This window comes from Melospiza georgiana, chromosome 5 (assembly GCF_028018845.1).
Source record: "Melospiza georgiana isolate bMelGeo1 chromosome 5, bMelGeo1.pri, whole genome shotgun sequence".
In the NCBI taxonomy this organism is placed as follows: Eukaryota; Metazoa; Chordata; class Aves; order Passeriformes; family Passerellidae; genus Melospiza; species Melospiza georgiana.
In genome coordinates, this window is record NC_080434.1 from 33,160,554 (window position 1) to 33,181,101 (window position 20,548).

The following is a 20,548-nucleotide window of genomic DNA, read 5'->3' on the forward strand; positions in this document are numbered from 1 at the left end:
GGTAATTTTGGGAGACCTTTTATATAACAGTTTCCTAAGAACGATTTCACATTCAGGATACAGAGTGGATATTTGAAATGGTTCCCACTCTTGTGTCAACAGGAGTTTAATAAAAAATTCCTGCTTTGTTAGCTGCCTCACCAAGCTCCCACATCAGCAGAACACTTACAGGTCCATGTATTCCAACACTTCTTTGTGCTTTATGGTTTGGGGCCATACCTACATGCTTCACAGAGACATGTCCCTGCCCATGGTAGGGGCTTGGAACCAGATGAGTTTTAAGGTCCCTTCCAACCCAAACCATTCCAGGATTCTATGGGTTTGGCTGCAAAACAGCACTCATCTCACAGAGTGTGTGCATCGCTCACTTAAAATTTCTTGCAGGGGTTGCTGCAGGATCTAATTAAAAGCGATTATAATTAGCTCTGTAGTATTTCCCCTCACACTTTTGCATGAGTAATCAGCTGAAGACGCCAAAACTCAAAACACAAGGGGATTTATCTGGGATGCAAAGACAAGGAAAAGGCTCCTTCCTCTCGGAGCAAATTCCTGACAATGGAGCTGACACCCCGTTGTCACATTTGTAGAACTGCCACCAGAAGCCTGTAAAATGTTACGTGCCATGAATGTCACAGGCTGAAGCAGCCCAGCCTCAGAAAATAGGGTTCATTTGTCTGAAGCCAGGGAACTTGACCACTGCTTCTTTCTGTCCTGCTGTGCATTATTAAAAGGTCACCAGAAACAAAAGCTCTGAAATGGTCTCTGCAGTTCTTTTTAACAGGATCTTTCTCCTCCTTCCTGTATTGAAGACAAGGAAGTTTTTACCTCAATTTAGTAAACATTATCTCCAAGTCAGAGTTGGCACCCAGTGAAATCAGTGGAAGAATCCATTTCTCTTGAAATCACTTGAAATTCTTTGCTAACTCAGACAAACACCAAGTTGAAAAATCTGCCAAAGCTTTTTCTTACTCATCAACCAAAGAGTTGACATTACTCCATCCTCCTTCCCTTTGAGTGGTCAGACATTTTCCACGGCCATTTAACAAATAGCTTGCTGGAAAATCCCCCCACTTCTGCCAACCTGCCAAGTTCTCTCTCTGATGACCCTGAGAGCACAGAGCAAAGTTAAACTTTTTACCAGAGCCCTTTTCCTGGGTGGGATGGAGTAATGTGCCTCTGGAAAAAGAAGAATAGGCAGTTGGCCAATGCAGGAATGCTGCCGCAGGCGTGAGTGGTTTACCTTCTGTTTGATCCCTTCTGCTAAGGGATGACAAGAATGGACTTAATAAATCTGCATAAACACATGAAAGAAGCACAAGTCTGGAGTGATTTGGTAAGCCAAGACAACTCTATGATGTCAGCCTGGATACTCTGGCATGGTGGAATATTCATGTTATAAAAAATATCGTTACAAAGACAGCAGTTATTCTTTTAGGATGAAGAAGCTCCTAACTAAGCAACAAGATGGAACAAAGTAAGAAAAATTATTCAAATTTTTAAATATTTCCCATGACTTTTTTGGTAGAAATATTTTCTGATTCCTTTGCATGGAAAGAAGAAGAAATCCTTCTAAGATACCACAAGATCAGACTGAAGTACCGGGCATGGAGCTTCCTACAAGAACTTTCACTGCTGTTTTAACTAGGATCTCTGTTCCTTCCTGCCTATGTGGCTTCAATGCTGTTTCCAGCCTCAGCTTTCTACCCCTCCCCAAGTCTCTACTAGTGCCACAATTACTTCCATCCCTTATCTCTACACCTTACTTGATCTCTTTGATGAGTTATGCAATGTTTATCCACCATTTGATCTTCTCAGATTGTTTCATAGCAACAGACAACAGTGTATGGTGGATATTGTGTGAAAACACTCCAGCAGAACGTGCCCATGAGTCCTGCTGGTTTCTTGGAAAACTTTATGGTCTCTGGAACAATGCTGGCTAACAAGTTATCTTAATTTTACGCTAAAATTAGAGCAGTTGAACATTATTTATTTTGAGTCCACTGGTTTTAGTGAATACCAGGAAGCAATGAGAATGTGCCCCATGCACTGCAACCCACACAACCTCAACCATGACACTCATGCAGTGGCACTTGAAAATCAGAGCAGAAAACACTGCATGGCAACTACACCAAAGAAAACTTCAATGTGCCCACCACATTCCTTGGACTGAATACCTTTAGTAAAAGGGAAACCCAAAACCTTGGGACTTGGATTCAAAAGAGCTTCTCAAAGTCATAAAGAAAACCACATTCAAAGACCCCCAAGGTAGTACGGGAAAACACAAAACCAAATTCCTCCAGCTAAGTCCCCAAGTGTTGCAGTTTTGGCAGCTGCTGCCTAAACTCCCTCCTGTGCCCCAGAACAGGAAGCAAGCAGAGCAATTCAGGCATTTCTTACCATACCATGCAGGTAGGTAAAAGGCTAAAGTAATGTTTAGCACCCACATTTATTCTGTGACCAAGCATTCCTGAAGTGCCTGTCTTTGGTTTTACACGGAGAAGTGCCTAAAAGTACAAAAGTGTCCTGACTTGGCAGTTTTGTAACCTTTCCTGGTAAAGTCCCATCAACTGCTAAACAGCATATTCCCTCTCCCTTGGCAACTGAACAATGTCCTTCACAATCCCTGCACAAGCCTCTGCTTACAGAAGGGTCTCTGAGTCTTTCCTGTGGGCTCTAGGAGAGATCCTGAACTTTGACTTTGTAAACCAGTGCCTTTGTCCCTCACTCTGTAAGGACTTGCCTAAAGTCTGGCCTCTATTTATGATGCCTCTTCCCTAAAATCTTTTCCAATTTACACATCATCAGTCATTTTCTCATGTCCAACAAGAGAAGTGAAGGTTTTGCAATATAAGACTTCACCAGTATATTCAGATTTCCTGCTGTGATTTAATTTGACTTGTTTGAATAGGTCATTGACTTCTATATTTATATTGCCTGTATTACAAATGAAAATGCAGTGTTCTCAATTAATTTTCAAATTAGCTGCTAAGATTTTAAAACAGAAAGGCTCAAATATACAAAATAACCAGGCACACACACGTTCACCCATTTAGTTTTTCAAAGCACACTTGGTTCACAGGGTAAGGCCACCCATGAGATTCCTAATTTACTTTCTTCAATATGGATCGGCACACAAAGTAAAAAATGCACTCCTGATCACCCTACAAATAATCTGACAGATTTCTATGTCCACTACATCATTGTCATACTATATAATATGGAATAGCCCCCCAAAATTAGATTTCACACCACCAATATTTACAATTTAATTCTTGCTAAGAAACAAAGGGTGAAACCATTCTTTCTGGCAACAGTATAATCTCAGATAAGGAATATCCCATTCCCCTTCCATCTTCCATTCTAAGATCTTATGCCATCAGCACTCAAAGGGGAAGGAAAGGTACGAACTGTTCAGATACATAAACTCCTTCTTACGGGAGAAGCCCTGGAGCTTCCGAACATGTAAATAAACACCTGACTATTAGAGAAGAGCAAGGACCAGAAACAGGTTCTCTGACACATTTCAAAAATAAACACGGCTGTTCCATCCCCATTATCAGATGTACCTGATCTGAGCCTCAGCAGGGGCCACTTGTCTGAGCAAGCAACATCACAGCTCAGGATGGCAGAGCTCTCATGACCTTTATTGTTATTACTGTTATCAAGGACATCACAAAACACTCTTCCTTGGAAGTGCAGTTTGGCTCTGATTTTCTGCTGGAGGAAGGATTCCATTTTTCCTTTTAATTGTTTATTGTTGTAGGAATCAATGCTTTTAAGGTGTTTCATGTTACAATTTTTCCCACAGAAATAGATACTGACTCACTGGAGGAAAACAAAAGCTGAGGAATCTGAAAACAGGGTTCTTGGTGTTCCTAGCTACATTCTCCACCACCACAGCCTACAGATGTGGAATTCTAAGGCCTGGAAGGACTTGATTCTCCTGTTAGGAAACCCTTGCTTTCCACTTAACAGTTACTCTGACCACATTCAGTCCTTCAAACCAATAAATACCGGGAAACAAGGGGAACTTCCTTCTCCACTGGAAAGAGCAGACTTAGTTCCAGTGCTAAGGAACTCTTGGCTGCGTTTTCCCTCCTGTTAGAAAGCTTCACTTTAAACTCTCAAAAAAACACTAAAGAGACACATTCTCTAAACAAGAAAGCAATTTTTACAAGTGACAAGACAAGGCAAATGGCTTCAGATGGACTCAGGGAAGGGTTAGATATTATAAAGAAGCTGTTCCCTGTGAGGCTGGTGAGGCCCTGGCTGCCCAGAGAAGCTGTGGCTGCTCCATCCTTGGAAGTGTGGAAGTGTCCAAACCAGGTTGGACGGGGCTTGAAGCAACCTGGGCTAGTGGAAGGTGTCCCTTGCTCTGAGGGACTGTGAACCATGAAACCAGAGAGAGGCCAGGCTGTGTGAGGGAGGGTATGTGGCCTCCCAGGTCCCCCCAATCTGGGGAGCTGCCCTCCTCTGCCATTCAGCAAGACCACTGCCTTGAGCCCCAGCTCAAGACCCAGGTCTGGGTCAGGTCAGGTGTTTCTGTGTGAAGCATGTGCTGACAAACCCAACCCTGCAGGGAGTACCAAGATGTCTGCATTGCCTTAAAACCTTATTTCCATTTTCCACAAGTAACAGAGTGTCACAGATTCATTTTAAGCTGTTTTCCTAGATCTCATCCAGGTTATTTCCCATTAAATGATACTAAAGGAGGTGTTAAAGGTAGGATGTGATGTAATACACCTTAAATATTTATGGCCTTTGTATTTATTACAGACCTCAGGCCTCCTATACAATATGTGCCAGCATCTCCATTCAATGCCAAACATTATCAACATTCCAACAGGAAGAGTTTATACCTACCTCAAGTTAATAAATCAAAATTACCACATTAGCCTATATATTTCTGTCTAGTTTAAAGGGGCTTTAGAACACTGTGCAAGGAAGAGAAAGTTCCTATTGCTAAGCTGGGGAGTTTATCTACTGAAATAGAGTCAGTAAATAGTTCATTAGAGAGAGGCCATTCTGGAATGCAGTTGGCCAGAAATGAAACACCACAATTAGCAGGAAATTCTAATGGTTTGGTGAGAGTGCTCTGCATCACACTTGCAGAAATAGACCTCAGCTTGCATTTAAATGCCAGCCTGATTCTCAAAACCAGGCAGTGCTGATGTCCTCATCATGTAAGTAGATTCAAAGCTAATTCTGAGCAGAGTTAAAAACAGAAAGCAAAAAAATTGGCCATTAGCATGGAAAGTCACTTTCACTGCTGTATTTTTATATTCTGTCTCTACATTTTTGGGTTGCAACTTCATATTAGAAGATATCAGCTGCTGAAAATCAAACTTCAGCACAGCACTCTGTCCTTCCTAAGCCCGTCCTGCTGCTCATTCCCTGGAGAGCTCTCTCATGCGCTCTCTTCACTCTTCTTGCAGTCAAAGCTCAGCAAGCAAGCAGGAATTTGGGCAGAAGAATTTTCCTGCAGCTTACACAGCAGAAAGCCCCACATTAACCTTCCCCATGACCCTCCCACACACCTAGGCAGGGCACAGTTAGACTCTCAGCTATGTGACTTCTATTCACGCTTTGCCCAAGTGTTGGCTAATTTGGGAGCACGAGGCCAGCAGTGGCAGAAGGAGAGGAACTGTTCTGGGGAGCCAGCAGGTCTGCAGACACCTGCCAGGCAGAAATCCCTGTCCCGCATGGCTGGCATCATTCCCCTTTTCCGACTTGGGATTAGTGTGTCATTTGCACGCATCAGCTCTTCCCACCCAGCATCTCCAGCAGCTGTCAGAGGCTCTTCCCAGCCCACCAGGCAGATGGCTCTGTGGCTGGGATGCCTATCCAATGCTAGGCACTGGCACTTGGCAAGTGTCTGGAATCCCTCAGCAGGACTATAATAAGCACAGGGCATGACTAAACCTGAAGTGCTGTTTACTTTTCCAGAGGCATCATGCCATAACGCATATGCTACAAAGAACTTGAAAAAAAAAATGCGACCCACATCCTCTTTCAATTCCTTACCCCTCTCCCAGCAGCATCTCATCACCCACAGCCAGCAACCCAAGCCCTGGGGAGCTGTTTGGGAGGCAGCTCCTGCTGGGACAGGGAGGCCAGTGTGTGGCCCACGACCAGCACACAACAGGGAGCTCAGCCTAGTTCTGTTCAAATAGCACCAAGCAGGTAGAACTGCTGGGAGCACACTCTAAAAGCCTCAATAGAGTGACACCTTGCACCATGTCACTGTCTACTTTCAGCTGCGCTGTCAGCCCTCTGGCTACCATTGACTCCCAATAGTTGTCCTAATAATCCTTGCACAGATATGAATAAGGAAGGCTTTGAATGGTCAGTCAGGAATTTTTAACAAGGACTACCAGGACTGTGAGTTGGAAGGGCAGGGTTAGTTCTCCTCTGAATGACAGGGGCCAAACCGGCCACTTGTGACATCCTTGCACTTTTTGCAGTTGTAAGGATCTATTTTTCCTCTTCTTTTTTGCAAGCAGAGGAAATAAAGTGCTGGATGCATAACTGCACCTGAAATGGAACATTTCAGTCAACCCTGAGCCACTCTCAAATTTCTGCAGTAAAAACCTCATTTTCTTTGGAAACAAGTCATTTGCAAATATTATCCCAAACTGGCGAACAAAAATAAACAAAGGAGGCAAGTCACAGTCCTAAAAGCAAGGTACTCTGACAGGTGATTTTAGAATCCAGAGATCCACCAGCAGTATCCTAAACCTGTGCCCAAAGTGCTGATGCAACACACACATGCACATGTGTAGGCACATACACACACATCCAAACTCTTTTTATGAGAAGAGCAACCAAGTGAAAAGAAAGGAATTTTTCCTTTCTGAACTCACACACTTTATTAAAACTGGATTTTGGAAGCATTCCAATTCTAATTCCTTCCTCTGAAAGAACTCTGTGTCTTAAAAATACACAGTATGTCATAAGCACTATTTCACTTGTACTTTTAACTCCTAACCAGGCAGGCAACTACCAAAGGCCCTGTTTTAAATGCATGGAAAAAGGCAGATAAAATGGTCTGTTTCAGTTTAAGAAAGCCCAACAGTCAAGTCAAACAATACACAGTCTTTCTTTTTAAAAAAGCCTTCAGTAGTGAAGGTTTTCAGTAAGTTTTGAAGAGGTGTTCTCCTCTTTTTCACTTATAGAAAGAAGAAAAGGTCAACCCTTAAAGCTATTTCTGACTGTGTGCCTGTAAGCACTAATCATATTAAAATCCCCTCTTGACCAACATCTTTGTCACAAAACAAGGGCAAACACCATTTGGAAATCTTTCTGCTAAAAGCACTTCCCTTCAGGACACAGCTTCAAACCATCACCTACAGCCAAACACAATGACATGACCTTCTCTGACCCCTCACTCCCTGCAATCCCCACTCCCAACAGAGTCAGCCTCAGCAATCCTGAGACTTGAACCTTGCAAATCTGCTCCTTCCAGCCAACAACTGGATTGAAGTTGGACCACCCATCTCCATGGGAGGACAGGATCATGTTTCTCTGAAATGCTTCAGTTTTGATGTCAGTAACTACATGAGCTGCACATACATGTAGCTTTCTTTCTGGATTTATTACCCCCTTACATCTGCTGATTTTGGTGAGCAGCTTATTTGCAACCACAAGCATTTGGCTCTGAAAGCTCAGAGCCACCAGTTTAGACCAAATCTTCACCTGGCACCTTCCAGACTTGGGTTTTTCCCAGATTGGTGGTGGCCATACCTGTTTGTCCACCTTGATGAATGTGGTCTCCCATATTTTCACAGCTAACCACACTGCTTGAGTTTTCCCTTCTTTACCAGGAGGTGTGGGTTTCTCATAAAGCAACACAGCATTATCACAGGTCACCACCGTGCTATCAGACTGGAATCCCAGCCCCTTACCTTGTTCAAGGAGTGGATTTCTAGCGGAGCTCCTCACCGGTACAGGTCAAGCCTCTCAGGTAACCAGTGGTGGCCAACCACAGGACGAGAGCTCCATCCAGTGGCCCCTTCTCCAGCCAACACTTACCAGAGCCGTGAATTCATTTTGTATGTGCCCCTTTGGAGACTCTCAGAAACTCCAAGGTGCTTCAGCTCCCCCAGTTTCCATCATGCAGATAATTTCCCATTAGAAATTGGGCTTTTGTATCAAAGGGGATAAACCCCAACATGGACAGCCAAAACCGATGGTAATTTCTGAAATGTTACAGGTCTCCTGCTTTCAGACAACACCAAGATTGCTTCCCACAGATACCCATCCCATGTGTATTCTCCTGAGCCCTTCAAGCCATTACTTAATACAGATCATTCCAAGCAAAACTGCTGATGTCTTAGAGCCAGCACGCTTCCTCAGCAGCTCCAGAAACCAGAGTGAGAAAGGACATGTTAAACAGCAGTGTGACTTTCAGAGCTATCATTGTTTCTACCTCACTGTTTCTGGGACTGTTTTGTTCCAAAGCCTGGAGCAGTGGGACACCTCCTCCCTCCAGAAGGCAAGTCTGCTCTGAGGTCAGCCAGACCTCTCCTTAGTGTATCCTCACAGTGTTTCTGAGAAGGAGTAATGCCAGCTTGCTTCTGCTGTTCCACTTGCTCTAATTTACCTAGGACAAAGGGTTATCTCTCTGATCTTTCTGTGGATGATGTAACAACATGTTGAAGGAAGACAGTGTTAGACTGAATTCCTCCTGGGTGCCTTATAATTAGAAGGCACAGTCAGAACACTGTGGCAATAAGAGAGGTTGGCTTTAAGTAGCTGAGCCAAAAGACAATTTTAAAAAATGGCAGTTGTATAAAAGGCAGAAATAAATACTGTACACTTGTTGTGGAAAGAACTGGCATGACCTCATCTCTAAAGGGATTTAGGTGCTAAATTGCCTCTGCAACCAATTCAAACATTAAAAATTCTTGAGCTTGTGAAGGTAAGTACAGATTTAATAATAAATGTTCTTTATCTAAAAAAAGACTGTTTTAAAAGTCATCTGTAATTAATTGCTGACAGGACTCCAAGTTAAACCCTTTGTAACAGCAGCAGTGCCCTGTTGTTAACACCACATCTCACAGTTGGCAGGGACCAGTTTTCCCTTTCTTCTGTGGCATTACTCAGGCATGGAACAACCTGAGAGTCTAATCCCACTTTCCCTTAGCTTTGCAGGACCTCAGAGGTTCTTCCCATAAGATATTTTCCCACCAGCCCAGGGCATACTTGCTCAGTCCCATTCCAAAAACACTGGACAATGTCTGTTTACTTTGACACCAGAGAACCAGTTGATATTTTTCCTCTCTTCCAGTCATAGAACCATAAGCTACAAGTGCCCAACTAAAATATTAAGTCACGTGTCCTGCTGAAACACACACTGGGTGTGGCTCAGGCAGAAAGATGCACTACAGCTGTAGCCATGGGCTCCCCCCCTTACCTCTGATGCATTTCTGCTCCTTCCTTGTGCTTCAGGAGAAAGTCCCTTTTCAGCTTCACAGCAATGCACGATGGAGGACTGGGAGAGTCTCAGATACTGCCAGCCATACCAGGAGCTGCAGGGGTGCCTAGAACAAACAAAAGAGATTATTTGTTCTGTGCCCAGATGCCTCTGAAAAGGCCAGGGCCACGCTGCAACAAGAAGAGGACTGTTAGTTGCTGGGTGAAACAGTCAGCAGTGGGGCTGAGCCAGGCTGGACCAGGCTACAGCTTCCAACATCTCAATTAGCTGTGCAGGCCCTGAGGCTCTGCTGCAGGTGCATTCCCACCAGGACACCAAGACCAGCTTGTTAGCACAGAGCAACAAGGGTTTTTTTCTCTCTGTAGCCAAGGCAGGCAACTGTGGGACTTGAAGAAGGCACTTAGTTGGTTATTGTGTCACAAGCTTTCAGCCTTCTGCTCCTGTCCAGCCTTGCTTATCCAGCAAACACCTCTGTCCGCTAATGAGTGGAAAAGGGAGGAAGGACTCTCTAGGAGGTAGATAAAATCAGGTGGTTTGACCACTGAGGCTAAGGCTATTTTGGCCATCATTAAAGCATCAGATTAGCGAGTCCATTTCTAAACCACACTCAGGGGAGAAAGGCAAAAGTCAAAGACAAGGCTGCAGTAGGCAGTGAGAACAAGCAAACTTCCCCACAACACACAAACACATCCCCAGAACTGTTAACTTGTGGGCAAGGCTGGGAAATCCTGAAGCTGAGCACCACAGACAATTCTCAGAAGGACCAGTGTATCAGTACAGGAATGATTTCCAGGAGCTGGCAATGACCTGGGTACAGAGCCAGGCTTTTGCCACTACACTGGGTACTGTAAGGACCCCCCTTCCAAATCTACACAGTAATACTGGCCTTACATGGGCACTCTGACACCCGCTGGCCCTGGCCACCTGGGCTGGGCAGGCCAGCCTGTTAGACAGAAAACTCTCAGATAATCTTCCCAAAGAAGAAAGGCAAAACCCAGATCCCGGGTGCTAAGAGATTACAGGAACAACAACCATGAGACAGCAAAACCCAAAGCCATAACGAGCTGCAGGGATTGCTGAGCAGTAACTGTGCTGTGTGTGTTACAAAGCAATACTGTTTGGAATCACTGTGACTGCACACTCTGGCTAGATACTGTGGGCACTTTTTTCCCTAGACACTATTAAACCTTGAAGCTGCTCCTAAAACCTATGCAGGATGTGGCAAAATCTGTCAGGAGTTTAGAAGCCCTGCTCCTTTTCAAATCCAAGCATAACTGAGAAAACAGAGTGACAGTTTACAGAGTGAGGTGTCGGGAGAGTGAGGTGAGATCTCCTGATGACAGCAGGACATGGGATTAAGCCCCATCACACACAGCCCTCTAGTGAGAGTCAAGAATGGTCCTGGGTTGCACCAGGTTACATTGAGTCAGAAGGAGAAATTAAATGAAGCATGTCAACACAGGCTGCATTTTCCTTCTAGGGCAGATAAGGAGAGTGCTGGAGGGCTCTCAGCAGGGAAAGAGCATAGTTGGCTTCAAAAAGTTGTGAAATCTTTGCCTATTTCTAATCAGTGCCTCAGTGATGGGAAAGAATGAGCAATCATTCCTGGACTGGGAGGAAAAAACAATTAGCTTTCCCAAATCATTATGGAAAATAAACCCAACAGTAAGTCATACGAAACCACCATCTGCCCAGCAAACCTCAAATGACACAGTAAATTTGGTGAGAATCTCATGAAAGGAAGCTCCTTTTGCTCCTTTCCAGCTAGTACCCAAAGAGCTGGTGGAGTTACTGGTGAGTCACCCAAATCCCAGTTACACCAGTTAACCTATAAATATAAGGAAGAAAAATCTGTTGTGAGGAAGGGTTCAGTGAATCTCTTGGCAGATTCCACACTTGGGACCATCACACCATCGTTATTTAGATAGAGCCCCTTCACTCCCAGAAGCCAAACTCAATGAACATGTCAAGCAAAGCCACCAAGTCATGGAAAATAAGGAAAATACTGGCAGTGGGTAGGTTTAGAAGAGGTATCAGGAAGGAATATATTCTCTGTGGGACTGGGGAGGCACAGGCTGCCCAGATATGCTATGGCTGCCCCATCCCTGGAAGTGTTCAAGGCCAGGCTGGACAAGGCTTGGAACAATCTGGGATAATGGAAGGTGTCCCTACCCAGGGCAGGGGCTGAAAGAAGATGATCTATAAGGTCCCTTCCAATTCACACCAGTCCTTGACTCCATGATTCAGGAGGATGGAGACGCAGAAGAAGATTACAAAGGATGCAGGCTCCCTTTGCAGCAAAAAAGACAAGGAAATTTTAAATTTCTTACCAAATACAATTGCATATAAATAATAAATTCTGTGCCACTAATGTGTGGGAAACTCATTCACTCGAGCCAATCTGTGATCAGCCCCTAGCTCTACTAGAGACTGTTTTGATGTGGCCTGTTCTATCAAAAGAATTCCAGTGTTCAGCAAAGCTACTTTGAAGTTCTTAAATAACCTTTTAATGACTCTCTACTGCCTCCTAACTTCTTCCAGCCACTCAAAAGTCATGTATCACACATCCAGCTTTAAAAAAACAAATAGATGAACACTGATGCCCAATTTAATCAGAACATTGCTGCAAATCCCTGGAGATGAGGTTGTGCAACACGCTGCCAGGGGCAAGGAGCACACTGCTGTGGTAAGCAATTTGTAACAGCAGTCAGGACAAGTGAAGAAATCAGCAGTGGGACTGGGGTGGGGATTTTCACCAGCCTCCAGAAACACTCCTTGCTCTACATGAATTATAACCAAATGCCTTCCTCATAAGGAAGTCATAACACCGTTTCCTTTTCTTAGGTAACATCTAAACATGCCCAGTTTCTTACCGACAGCAGATAAGCAAAGAGCTCTGGGGTTAAGTGGATCTCTAAATACTACAGCAATGCCAGCTTCACAGAGGCTGTTTCTCTCCATGTTATTTATATTTGCAGTATATTTTTCATCTTACTATCCCAACAATACTGGTTTTACATTTCTAGTTCTTTTCTTCCAAAGCAGTAAAAGTCTCCTTGATGCCCCTTCCTGCCAAAGCAGAACCTGCCTGCGGGGTGAAATCAACTTTCTCACAGAAAAGAACTTTAGACACACACTTTTTTGAGCAGCTGAATGGTACGTTAAACATCTCCTGTCTCCATCTCCCATCAGTGACTTGTAAAAACTGAATGCACTTGGGCTCCAAGCCTGCAGAATTCAGTTACCAAGAAGGGAAAAAGGAAGAGAAAAACCACACAACTTGTATCCAAAGGAAAATGCAAGTATTTCAAATTTACGAGTGTCAGAGGAAACTATCACCCTAACTCCTTTCATTAAACATTGACAGAGTGCTCATCTGCATATCTTAATCTCAAGCAAAAAAACCCAAGTTTGGAGTCAGGTGTGTTTAGCTGGATTAGAGATCACTTTCCCTCTCACCCCACCACATTTAGGGCATGAAACAGAGACGAGAGCCTCAAAAACACCACCAGGTTTGGGACTGATGGCTCTCTCCCAAGTCCTTTCTCAGCATGACTGGGAGATGCTATTAAGAAAACAAACATAAAACCCATAGGCTAACTTGCTGGGTTCCTCTTTGACAATACACTGTGTGCCAGGGGGAAAAGAAAACAACAAACCTTCATTCTCTTACAACATGCGCTTAGCTAAGCCCCAGTTCAAACAGTTGTGCCCAGACCTTGCTCTGGGGGCAAGCCTGCGCCATGAGCTCAGCACACCTCCACCTTGCCTGATGCCAGCAAAGGGCTTGTAGGGTGAGCGCAGCCTTTCCTGTTGAAAACTAACTCTTGCTGCAAGAAATTATTCCAGCTTTTCCAGGCAAAACCTGCACTGACAGAAAGAGCTTTTTAACCAAAGCAGCCGGGCCAGCAGAAGACAGAAGACAAAAGAGGCTGCCAAGTTTGTAATGGCCTTATTTACTCGTTAACCTGTTTACTTGGCAGAGAAAAACCATCAGTAGGTCCCCTTCAAAGCAGTTCTTATTCACTGGCTCTGTGGGGATGTAAAGACCTGATCCCACAAGCACCAGGGGAGCTATTCCTACACACACGATCCTCGAGTGGCAGCACTGCCCTGGGTCTAGACAGGGAGCTGATGTGGCAGAGCATGACTGAATTCATCAGCACAGTAGGCTCACAGTAAGCCTCCTCAGCCCCATCAGCCGTCATCTCTGCAGAGCAAAACACCAAACACCTCCCTTGGGAGGTGGCTGGGACATCCAGACCTTCTAGAGAGAAAAGCAAAAACATTAAAATTCCTTGAGGGACTTACCCTTGCCTTTGTTCTGCCACTGTTGCTCCCTTACAAGTCCAGCAAGCAGGAGCAAGCACAGAGGTTTTGCTGTGTCACTGGCAAGGCAGGAACTCAGCACCCACCTGCTCTCTGAGTGCTGAAGCTTTGGCAATCACTCAAGGTAACAGGTTAGCAGCACGGAACATTCCTAACCTCCACTCTGTCCCTCTTCCCTTCCATCAGATACGGCTGGGAAACTCCACACACTGCAACAGCTCTTCAGGCATGTCTTCAGACGACATTTCCCACCTCTCAGTATAATTGTCAGCTACAGAAAAACAGGTCTGTTTTTATCCTTCCCTCCTTTAGAAACAACAAAAACCCCTTACTGCTGAGCAGACCTTTCAGCATTGTACTTCCAAACCTGGAAGTAAAATTCCATCAATCAATTCACTCCTAAAGTCTATAAACCTGCTTGGTCCAGTCCCTGCTCACCTCATTCCCTCAGCACGTTATGTGACGTACTCTGCTGTATTCAGGTCACTGCCTGCTCCCACCCCTCACTCGGGCATTCCAGTGAGAGACACACTGCAGTTCAAAGCAAGAATTCCATCTAAGCTAACTTCAGGGGTCAAAGGATTTGCAAAAGCTAACAGAGAAAGCTCTCAGAAAGCTGACATCAGTTCCATAAAATCATCTCACTCCCGTAAAAGTGGTCTAGTGCAACACTAAGAACTAGTAGCCCACAAGTTTCAAATTTGACAGTTAACCCGGGCCTCTAAAAAAAGCTGAGAACCCTCATTTTGACCACTGAGGGACCAAAAAACCCCATGCTGTGGATGGGAGTCTCCTGTGGTCACTGTGCAAAGCAGAGGCACTGAGGCAATGCTGCTGTTGGATGACAGCAATGGGCCCAGCACACACTGCTGCAGGAGCAGAACCAGTGTTTGTGACCCTGCTGGAGCACATCCCTGCCAGCCCCAGCCCATGTGTCCAAGCCACCCCAGCCTTCTTTCCCAAGTGGATTGTGCACAACAGATCTTCATGGATTCTATATAGAAAGAGCCTACCTCAAAGCCACCCTGCAAGTACCTCAGCCTCACCCCAGATTAGAGCTGCACTGCTTCCTGTAAGGACTCAAAGCTCCCCCATCTCTATGATCTGTTTTATTGGTTTGATTTCTGTGGAACTACTTTGAAAATGAAGCTTCAGTAATGAACACGAGCCAAAGATCCAGTCCAAGGCATCTCATTCTCATATCCTGCCAGATGAGTAAAACTGTATGAGCCATATCAGAAGAGAATCAGCTCTACCATATGAGCATCTCCCCGTCCAACATCTGTCTCATTGAGAAGTCTATTTCCTTTAACATCTATCTCAACCTCTGCTCTTTAATAAACAGCAACTGACAATTTCTCTCTAGCTCCTGCCATCCTCCCCAGCCACTTCCACAGCAGCTAAAAGGTTAAAAATACAGCCCAGCTCTCAAGGCACACTTTGCTATCAGCAGTACAGGTGCTGCTGTGACTCATGGTCACAACAACAACATGTCCAAGACCTCACACTGTCAGGCAGTCACCACTAGAACCAAGGACTCACTGACAGTTTGGGTATTATTTCAGATTAAAGTTCATTTTTACAAACAGACCACAGTCCCCTTAAAAGTAAACCCCCAGTAATAACAAAAACTTAAGCCAAACCACATACTGTAATTTTTTAACCAGATCACACAGGACACTGAAAGGTTTTGGGTGTTGTACTGCTAAAAAACACAAACAAAAGTCCCCAAACAAAACATCCTGAAACCAAGGAGCAGAAGCGGAAATCAGTACTTACATGAAGAGGCCGAGAATTCTAGGGTCTACATTGAATTTCAAGACTTAAAGTGCTTCCTACTGAAAGAAAAGATCATTCAAGGAACATCCTATTCCAGCCAGCAGGAAATGTCGTAGGACAGATCTAATCCCCTACACAAATGTCTTCCAGGACCTGAAGCAACTACAGTTACCCAAGACAAGGATCAGAATGGGAACGGCCAGTACTTGGCTAAATATCCAGGCTCAGAGATGGGAAGGTGAAATGACAGCACGGTGCAGGTATCCCCATCCAACACAGGTGCCAGTGTATGGAAATGAAATGCAAAGGCTCAGTCCGTGGGCAGCGGCTGATAGACCAGGAAGGAGAACTGCCTTATATTCCAGCACCAGAGACAAGCAGAGGAGATGAGAAAAACAAAAACACCTCAAAGGCAGCACAGAAAATGCGGAGACAGAAAATTCATGACAAAAGTGGCTAAAGGGAGGGTTCCACAGAAGGGCTTTGAAAGATCCAGAGATCTTCAGCCCCTGCTGCACAACAAGCAAACACAATTGCAACATTTCCAGCAGTGCTTTCTGACCTCCTGCCAACATGATCCCAGCTGGATTGTACCGGCGATCCCAGAAGCAATGCTAACAGCAGTCTTTAAAGCCAACAGTGCAACCACATGCTGGAGGTGTCCTCATCTGAGGGCAACTGGCAAGTGCAGACCGTCAATAAAACATAAAATGCAGATGCATTATCACTTTGAGTGTATCATGAGTGAGCAACCTTGGGCCAAAAGGAAATTTTCAGACAGGAAGAGCTAGTGATTCATCTCCGGCATGGACAAATTCCATCAGTCCCACTGCAGGCACAGGCTAAGTCTAAGTCACTAAGAGATCTCAACAAAGGCCATTATTTACATACCTAAGTAACAGCAAGCGTGTATCACAGGAGTTAAAGCATGCAGGACAGCCGTGACACTTGGCAAACACACTAAGAATTCCTTCTGAGAGTGTACTGTGCCATAGCATCCCCAAAGCTCAGTGCCACCTATCCTAAAATGCTGAACAGGCTGGGAAGCCACCAGCAGAGGAAAAACTGCTGTCACACTGTCCTTCCAGGAAAAGGCTCGTCCTGTGCACAAGCCATGGTTATGTCAAAGGGGAAGAGTAAACCTCAGCAGGAAAGAGCTGAACTGTGAGATGAATCTGTTCTCCACAGCTGAAGGTCTAAGAATAGCAGGGGCACTCATTAGCCATAAAAACCTGAGTGTAAGTGCATGTACAACAGCACGAGGAACGCTGACAATGGAGTGCCTGATGGCTCCCAGCCTCAGGGAATCTCCCTTCACTCTTTAACAGCTCAGACTGCTCAGTTCCACAGAACAGAGCTATATTCCTGAACCAGACTGGTTAAAGCAGCACGAGCTGCACCAAAACCCCCACTGGAAAAAGCTCTTCAGTCAGTTGACATGAGCCCACTCTCTAGACAACACACAGCAGAGACAGCAAAGAAACTTTGGCAAGGACAAGCACACCTGGAAAACCTACACAACTACACTGGATGATTGCAGGAAACGCTCGGGAAAGCAGCACCACTGCAGATCAGCAATGAGACCTAAAAAGCCACGTCCTGCTCTTTGTGACTGCAGGCGCTCTCCTCACGAGGCACAGCACAGGCAGGACACAGGTGACTGACCAACAAGGCAGTCAATGACCTGAGGCCACTGTGCTGGGCTGAGGGCTCGGGGTAAAGGCCATGAGTCGCAGCGAGGACAACACAAAAGGTTCAGTGGAGGCTCAGCAGAGAACAGCTATGGCTTCAGCAAAGCAGTGGAGGCAAAGCTGAAGGGAATGATGAGAAAAGAGGTCACAGTCAGCACACATCCATAGCTGGTGCTGAAACCAGGAGGAGGTAGGAAAAGCCCCGGCAAGCAGATGGGTTAACTCAGCAGAATTACTCAGAGAAGAGGACTAGAAGACCCAAGACAGCCAAGAGAAGCAGGGCAGAAGCCACACGCTCAAGAAGGCTGTCAGAGTCAAACACTGCAACACTGGCTTTAACTTGTCTGTTACAGCTTGTATGAGATCATGTTTCTAGCAGTTATTAAAAGACAAGTCACAACAACTTAGAAGGAAATTGGAAAGAAAAGCACAAAATACAGGACAGGAGAAAGCACAGGATGTCCTCTGAAAAGAGCTGCAGTGGCAATATTTTGTAAATAACTCCCAGAAACCAACAGCTTTTTTCCAAGCCAGGCAGTACGAGCCAACAAACATCCATGGTGCAAGCTGGACAACCTTGACTTCCTGGAGATCATATACGGCATGTCCAGCCTGCCCAGGACATTGTGAAGAGCAGACAGCAGAAATCCAAGAAGTGAGCAACAGCCTGCAATCTCATTCAGCCTCAATCTTATCTACGCTGCTCTCATATTCTCTATTCCCATGGACTGAAACTCAGACCCAAGAAGAAAAGTCACCTGCACACAGGAGCCTCCAGTTTGGGGCTCTGAGCATTCCATTATACCCACCTAAGTTAAAATAAATCCCTGCAGTGCTTACTCCCGGTGTGGAGTCCACACTCCTTGTCACCGCTGTCACCGATTTCAATTGGCATTCTGGAGAGGCACCCCCAGTTCAGGTTGCTTTGGCACAGTAAGCACTGTGCATAGGCTCAGAGCTGCTAGGTGTTTTACTTGGCAGCAGGCTGCCAGCATCAGCCCTGCTGGAGGCTGAGTGCGGGTGAGAGCTCAGCCCTGAGGGCTGCCATGGCTCAGACCCAGTGGGATTAGTGTTATCCATGTGCTAATGTTCACTCCCAGCACATCAACAGCTGGTGGCTGCACAGAAGGCCTTCTGGTGACCAAACCCCTGCCATTAGCTCAGCCTTTTCTAGTCATTCACTTAATCCAGCAGGGTTTGCTCTACTCCGCTCCCTCCTGCCAGAGAGCAAGATTGATCTCACTCCGTGCACTATTTATCCTCAGGCCGAGTGAGGGACGGTGACCTCTTCCTTCCTCACCTTTTCCACAGCCATTCACTGTTAAAGCCCAATGCTCCTCTTGCAGCCAGCCCAGGGACTGAGACACAATGACCTCCAGTGGCAGATTCCTGCATGGATTTCTCGCCTTTATCACTAGCCTACAGGGACTGCAGCACACTTTTGCCATCAGTTTGTATTTCAAAATCAAACTTCTCCTAAGTTTCCTTTTCTCACTAACAGTTACAGCTTTCATTTTCCTAGGTGAACTAACACAGCTAATATTGCACCGATGGCTTTTAATATCTTTTAAAGTAAATAAATAACTTCCATTGGCCATGAATCTGGGCCAATGGCATCAGAACATCACAGAGCAAAACCTAAAACTAGGCCTGCCTTCCATTATTTAATAGCACACTTCAGACCTACAAAACAGCACATACATTTTAACAAATGCCTTCTCCCGGGCTCCTGAAGGCATGGGGAGATATCAGTATTTTAAAGACAAAAAGAGTGAAGCTAAGAGTGATTTATTTACTCACAGTCACGCAGAGAGTCTAAACAGGAGCTGGAAAAACCACCTGGTAGCCCATATGCTTGGTGATGCTGAAACCTCTTGGCAAGAGCACTTGCACACTGTGTTTTCCTAAGATACACCTCATTACTGCTGCAAACACACAGACTTCTCTGGGCTAGGCATAACAGGTCAGTCAGTTTCTCCTGGGTCATTTTTATTTCACAAAGATTCCTGAGGATCTAATTATTAGAAAAAGAGCAAAACCAATTCAATACTTGCCACATTTATACACAATTCATTATTAAGTCTGCTTAAATAAACAGAAAACAGTACTAATAAGTAACTGGGACCAAATTATAGAAAATTAGGTTCTACCTACAAAACTGGTAGCTGTTTTAAGAAGCACCTAGAGATGAGAATATGAACTTAAGTAAACTTAGAAGAGAACTTAAAGTCCACTATATAGAAAACAGCCACAAGGACTGAGAATAAAATGAGGCAGTATTCAGACAATTACTCACACAGGTACTTGCATCACAATTAAAACCCTACTAATCAACTAATACTTCAATTTGTTTTTGAACTGGAAAAAAACCAGCATCCCAATTTTTTTCTTGATCTTGATTAAAACAAGCAAACATTCCTAGGCAATTCCATCAGAGTATCTCTTATCCAAGGGAAGAGAAAGGGACACAAAACCCAAAGGCTGAAAAACAATCCTCACCAAACAGCAGACACCAGTTCAGAAACTTTTCGCATCTCTAAGAGGCAAAAGCCAACACAACAATCCTGGTTTGTGGTAGCCTGGGAATAGATGCAAGCAAAGGAAATACTGACAGGTTCTGAAGGCTGAGGCACTGCTGGAGCTGAGGTCTAAGCCGAGGCACAGGCAGACCAGTCTCAGGCCATCTCTGCTGCTGTCTGTCCTACATACAAATAACTGCAGCTTCATGTGCTTCAGGCCAGCCACTTGCAGATCCCCCAGGAGCTGGGGGGCCAGTGGGGCGTGTGTTTGGGGTTTGGTATTGTTTTTTCTCCGCAGCAATTAAAAACATTCTTATAATTGGTCATGACTTTGCTCCTTCCAACCCAAACTTGGCAGGCAGAGATTTTGCAAAGCTTTCTGGAACGGGCTGCAGATAACCTGCCACAGAATTTCTGTGTGCTCTCTGTGATGGGTTTCAAAAGAAGTCTTTATTAGAACTCAGACATGTTTACTTCCTTGCAACAAGCACTGTCATTCCAATTCCTGTAATTAAATCCATAATTTTGACAGCTGAAACTGTAGAAATAATTGCACTGTTAGTCAAAATAAGTTGTTACTGTTCAGACTCTTGCCAAGAATGCTTTAAAAGCTTGTACTATGTGTGTCAAGTAAATCTGAACTGAATCTTCATCCATTCCACCTCACTTCCTTTCTGGAGCAAAGATCTCAAAATCTTTCCTTTTACTGTGCAGCCTTCAAGTCCTGCACAAGATTTTCTGCCAGACTACTGCTAGTTTCCATACAACATAAATATTACACAACGCTCTTGTAC

General features: G+C 44.9%; 1 protein-coding gene across 1 annotated transcript in view; it reads right to left on the minus strand.

Annotated features, from left to right (window-relative positions):
- SLC4A4 (solute carrier family 4 member 4) overlaps nucleotides 1-15,646 on the minus strand; it is a 146,441-nt gene extending 130,795 nt beyond the window's left edge. Inside the window, exons 1-2 of the mRNA XM_058024753.1 lie at nucleotides 15,545-15,646; nucleotides 9,416-9,542 (exon numbers count right to left, since the gene is read on the minus strand). Coding sequence (XP_057880736.1) covers nucleotides 9,416-9,426 — 11 coding nt within the window. The 5' untranslated portion in view covers nucleotides 9,427-9,542; nucleotides 15,545-15,646. The remainder of the gene's footprint in view (nucleotides 1-9,415; nucleotides 9,543-15,544) is intronic.
- Between the last annotated feature and the right edge of the window lie 4,902 nt (nucleotides 15,647-20,548).